The following is a 5,642-nucleotide window of genomic DNA, read 5'->3' as shown; positions in this document are numbered from 1 at the left end:
GCAATTCCGGCTGCTGCGGGAAGTTTGGGTGGCCCAGGGACACCGTGTCGCCGAAAGACACTTGGATTGCGACATTCTGACCCAGTGACTACATTTCCATTTATCTTAAATCCTTCAGGGAGCGGATTTCAAGTTGCCCCATTAGGGGGCAACCTCCAACCTGGGCCAGCCAGCCCCCCCCCCCCCCCCCCCCCCGGCGCCCCGGCCACTGAGCGGTGAGCAAACAAGTCTCCAAATTTTCCTTCGGGACTGAAGTTTACCCACCGCGAATTCTCTTTCTCTTTCCTTTCTCTGGTCCAAACCAACAGCGCAGTCGGTGGCGAAGCAAAAAGCCACGTTCACGTTCCTGCACCGTAATGACGGGCGAATTGAAGGAGTAGCATTTCCAAGCCCAGGAAGCCCTGGCTGCCCCGCACCCCCGGCGTCCCCTCCCCCTCCCCCAGCTGACTGCAACGCCTTTGGGAAGATGAATAGCTTGGCTGAAGTTGTTTTTCCTTTCCGGTGGCCCTGATCAGGTGTCCCCGCCCCCTCCTGCCGTTCGCCCTCCCTCGCAGCCTGCTCCCGACACCCCCCCCCCCGCCCCGGCCCGGCCCCTCCTCCCCCGCCCCCCTCCGGGCTGGACCGCGGATGGTACGTTCCGCACGTGAGCTGGGTGCTGGTCTGGCCGGCGACGCGCGTGCCCTGTGGCCAAACACTGCCCGGAGTGAGAGCAAACTACCAGCGCAGTGGGGCCGGCGCGAGTGTGCGTGCGTGTGTGTGCGTGTGTGCGAGAGAGCGAGCGCGGTGGGAGGGGGGGGGGGAACCAACTGCTTCACACTTTCAACACTGCACTGAAGAAGGGAGAGAGAGAGAGACTGGAGACGCACAGATCCCCCCAAGATCTCCCAAAGCTATCGTCCCACAGATTATAAAACAGAACCCCAAAAATCGAAACAGAGGAGACGGACAGCGGTTGAACATGGACGAAGGAATTCCTCATTTGCAAGAGAGACAGTTACTGGAACATAGAGATTTTATAGGGTAAGGTGCACGCACCCTTGCGAATATCTGTCTAGGCTTCAGTTTGATTTTTTTTTTTTTCCTTCTCCAGAAAGTGGTATGGAGCGGGCAAGGGCAGTGCCCCTCCCCGAATGGGTGCCTGATGCTGATTTCTGTTTTGCAGACTGGACTATTCCTCTTTGTATATGTGTAAGCCCAAAAGGAGCATGAAGCGAGACGATAGCAAGGTAAGTGTAAGTTTCCGATGTTTCCCCATAACCTGCCTGGATAGTTAATTAGGGCCATTGATTTCACAGCGAAGCTCTGCCCGCAAATATATTCCAGCCCTTGAGCTTCCCCAACTGTGAATTTTAAGTGGTTTGCTGGATACTCTCAGGGGGAGATTAAACATCATACCTGAATTCAAATCGCATTTCAGAACAGTCCAAAGGAAAAGCTTTCTTGGCATAGTTTATCACATAATATGGGGGTTTTGGGGAGGGGTATTGTTTTATCCAATAAATGTTTAGCTTATTGTTTTCTCTTTTCCATGATTGTCGTATATTAAGGATACCTACAAATTACCGCACAGATTAATAGAAAAGAAAAGAAGAGATCGAATTAATGAATGCATTGCTCAGCTGAAAGATTTACTGCCTGAACATCTGAAGTTGACAGTAAGATGTACATTTTCATTCTTTGCTGCTCTCCAAGGGCGTGTTAATAGCTTGGTACTACTCCCAGAGATACAAGAATAAATGTAAATATCATATGCCTTACGACTTGGGCTGTAGTGTAGAGTTTCCCACAAACTCAAGAGTAGGTGCTCACAACTGAAGGCAAGAAATCATTTATAACTCGTCTTCTGGAAAGCTCAAGAAGTATAGGAATAGTACTTCTTTCAAAGTGTTTGCTTAAGTTGCTGTGCTGAGTGGAGAGCCTATTGAGCCAAATGTGTGTTTTTAAGTAACCAAAGTGCCCCCTTTCTTTTTTGCACCACTGCAGACTCTGGGGCATCTGGAGAAAGCGGTAGTATTGGAATTAACTTTGAAACACTTAAAAGCTTTAACAGCCTTAACCGAGCAGCAGCATCAGAAGATAATTGCTTTACAGAATGGTAAGTCAGTTCAGGGAGGCCAACCCACCCTGATGAAGCCGGGTAGCCCACAGAGGGGCAGTGTTAGGACTCTTCCCCCACCCCCTCCTCCTTCCTTGGGCCCATGGGCGCAGTCTCATTTGTTAAATTGCTTATACTTTCCCTTCATTGGAAAGTGCCCATTTCCCGAAGCATCCTAGAGGCTTTCAGCAGAACTCAGATTTTTATTTAAAGTGGCGGTTGCGCTCTCCACTGGTTTTTCAGCTGGGAGTAGAGCGCCCCCCTGCTCCCCCCCCCTCCCCGGCAACCAGTGGATTATATCACCCGAATACAGAGGAAAAACCGAGATCACTTTAGTCAATGTAGGGCCCACGTGATAAGCAGATGTTTTAACGTCGGTATTTTTCTTCTTGCCTCCATTCCTCTGCCCCCACCCCCACCCCTTCCTCATCCTAGGGGAGCGATCTCTGAAATCGCCCATTCAGTCCGACTTGGATGCGTTCCACTCCGGATTTCAAACATGCGCCAAAGAAGTCTTGCAATACCTCTCCCGGTTTGAGAGCTGGACGCCCAGGGAGCAGCGGTGTGTCCAGCTGATCAACCACTTGCACGCCGTGGCCACCCAGTTCTTGCCCACCCCTCAGCTGTTGACTCAACAGGTTCCTCTGAGCAAAGGCACTGGCGCGCCCTCGGCCGCCGCCCCCGCAGGGTCTGCGGCCGCCCCCTGCCTGGAGCGCGCCGGGCAGAAGCTTGAGCCCCTCGCCCACTGCGTCCCGGTCATCCAGCGGACTCAGCCCAGCGCCGAGCTCGCCGCCGAGAACGACACGGACACCGACAGCGGCTACGGCGGCGAGGCCGAGGCTCGGCCGGACCGCGAGAAGGGCAAAGGCGCCGGGGCGAGCCGCGTCACTATCAAGCAGGAGCCCCCCGGGGAGGACTCGCCGGCGCCCAAGAGGATGAAGCTGGATTCCCGCGGCGGCGGCGGCCTGGGGGGCGGTGCGGCGGCGGCGGCGGCCGCGCTCCTGGGGCCCGACCCGGCCGCCGCGGCAGCGCTGCTGAGACCCGACGCCGCCCTGCTCAGCTCGCTGGTGGCTTTCGGCGGAGGCGGGGGCGCGCCCTTCGCGCAGCCCGCGGCTGCCGCGGCCGCCGCGGCCCCCTTCTGCCTGCCCTTCTACTTCCTTTCGCCTTCGGCGGCCGCCGCCTACGTGCAGCCCTTCCTGGACAAGAGCGGCCTGGAGAAGTACCTGTATCCGGCGGCGGCCGCCGCCCCGTTCCCACTACTGTACCCTGGCATCCCCGCGCCGGCAGCCGCCGCCGCCGCCGCCGCTGCAGCCGCCGCCGCCGCCGCCTTCCCCTGCCTGTCCTCGGTGTTGTCGCCCCCTCCCGAGAAGGCCGGCGCCGCCGCCGCGACCCTCCTGCCGCACGAGGTGGCGCCCCCTGGGGCGCTGCACCCCCCGCACCCGCACGGCCGCACCCACCTGTCCTTCGCTGGCGCCCGTGAGCCCGGGAACCCGGAGAGCTCTGCTCAGGAAGATCCCTCGCAGCCAGGAAAGGAGACCCCCTGAATCCTCGCCCTCTTTCTTAGACAGGACGAGGGTTCACGCGGAATAATAATATTAATAAGTTAAAACACCCTTAACGTTTTTAAGGGAGGAAGTGTAATAGATGCACGACAGGCTTTTAAAACAACAACAACAACACAGGTGTTTTGTGTACATTTGGAGTTCCTGTTTTGCTCATCCCTCACCACCCCACCCTCCGCACACTAACATCCTTTTCTTCCCCCACCGGCTCTAAAAGATCCTCTGCGGTATTGATACTTTATTCTTTAAAGAATTTCCCCCCAAATAAGTTTTGCCTTCCTTTAGGCCATGTTCCATTGTTTTTTAAAATACAGAACCTAATTCTGGAGGAAGTGAGAAGGGTCTGCTGTGTGGGTGAGCTAATTGAACCAGGGGAGGAGCAAGGTGGCCCAGGAGTTGACCTGAAAGGCAGGTAGGCAGTTGTTATCTGCCTGCCTCATTTGTGTCCTGCCTGCTTCAGGAGGCTTTCCACAAACAGTGAGGACCTTTTAAAACTGAATTTACTCTTCAGTATTTTATAATGTTCAGCTTTTTAAAAGGTATATATTTTTCAAAGAGGAAGAAGTGAGGATGCAGTCACTTGCGTTGCAACCTATTCTGAAGTGGTTTGAATGGTATCCCTTAGTAACTTGCTCTTGTTTAAAGAGACACGGAGTTGGGCCATTGTCAGAACTAAGTCAGGGAAGGAGATGGATGAGGAAGGCCAGAATCATTCTTGGTACATTTACTAGCACTTTATTGAGAAATTGACCGTGAATCAATTGACTTGTCTTAATTTCATATATATATATCTATCTATATATCTGTATCTATCTATAGATATATACAAACACATATGTGTATATATATAGATATATATAGATATATATATATATATTGCATCTATTCCCACCTTGTCATTATTTAATCCACCAGGTTCCTAAGTTTTTATAATATTGCTGTAAAAAAAAAAAAAAGGAATGTGCACTGAACTTAAAAACAAAAAAGAAAACAAGTCCAAGATGATTTATCCTATATTCTTTCTGTTAAATAACAAAAGTGGAGAAAAGCATTAAACTGGTCAGTTTTGAGTGGAAATGCTGTAAAGATGTGGAATGAAGCCCTGTGTGGCCTTCCTATCTCCAAGTCTATGTATTTTCTGGAGACCAAACCAGATACCAGATAATCACAAAGAAAAGCTTTTTTTAATAAGGCTTAAACCAAGACCTTGTCTAGATATTTTTAGTTTGTTGCCAAGGTAGCACTGTGAGAAATCTCACTTGAATGTTATGTAAGGGGTGAGACACAACAGTCTGACTATAAGTGAAGAAAATATCTGGGTCTTTTAGTCAGTTTGGTGCATTTGCTGCTGCTGTTGCTACTGTTTGCCTCAAACGCTGTGTTTAAACAACGTTAAACTCTTAGCCTACAAGGTGGCTCTTATGTACATAGTTGTTAATACATCCAATTAATGATGTCTGACATGCTATTTTTGTAGGGAGAAACTATGTGCTAATGATATTTTGAGTTAAATATCTTTTGGGGAGGATTTGCTGAAAAGTTGCACTTTTGTTACAATGCTTATGCTTGGTACAAGCTTATGCTGTCTTAAATTATTAAAAAAAATAAATACTGTCTGCAAGAAACCAGCTGGTTTAGAAAGTTTTAGTATGTGAAGATAAACTAGAAATTATCTTTATATTCTAGTATTTTCAGCACTCCATAAATTCTATTACCTAAATATTGCCACACTATTTTGTGATTTTAAAATTCTTACTAAGGAATAAAAACTTTAATATACGACATGAGATTGTCTAATAATTAAAAAGACATACTGCTCAATTAGTTTTAAGATATCTATGAATTTAGGGATGAAAGCTATTAATGTTCTAAGATAAAGAACTTTGTCATTGGCTTGATATCACACGTTTCCAATTTCTTGCAAGCCTCCAGGCTCTCGCTGTGTCTACCTACTTATTTCCAGTGTATCTCAATGAAAAGTGCAA

At 49.8% G+C, this 5,642-nt stretch overlaps 1 protein-coding gene across 1 annotated transcript; it reads left to right on the top strand.

Moving 5' to 3' along the window:
• The first annotated feature begins 202 nt into the window (after positions 1-202).
• BHLHE41 (basic helix-loop-helix family member e41) lies at positions 203-5,425 on the top strand. The gene is made up of 5 exons (XM_047067189.1): positions 203-1,020; positions 1,163-1,226; positions 1,548-1,655; positions 1,984-2,095; positions 2,531-5,425. Exons 1-5 carry the CDS (start codon positions 959-961, stop codon positions 3,637-3,639), a joined length of 1,455 nt encoding a protein of 484 aa, XP_046923145.1. The 5' UTR covers positions 203-958; the 3' UTR covers positions 3,640-5,425.
• The last annotated feature ends 217 nt before the right edge of the window (positions 5,426-5,642 follow it).

This window comes from Lynx rufus, unplaced genomic scaffold, assembly GCF_022079265.1.
Source record: "Lynx rufus isolate CCGP_SWC_20201006 ecotype Redwood Valley unplaced genomic scaffold, mLynRuf1.p SCAF_7, whole genome shotgun sequence".
Taxonomy (NCBI): Eukaryota; Metazoa; Chordata; class Mammalia; order Carnivora; family Felidae; genus Lynx; species Lynx rufus.
This window is presented reverse-complemented; position numbering and strand designations above follow the sequence as displayed.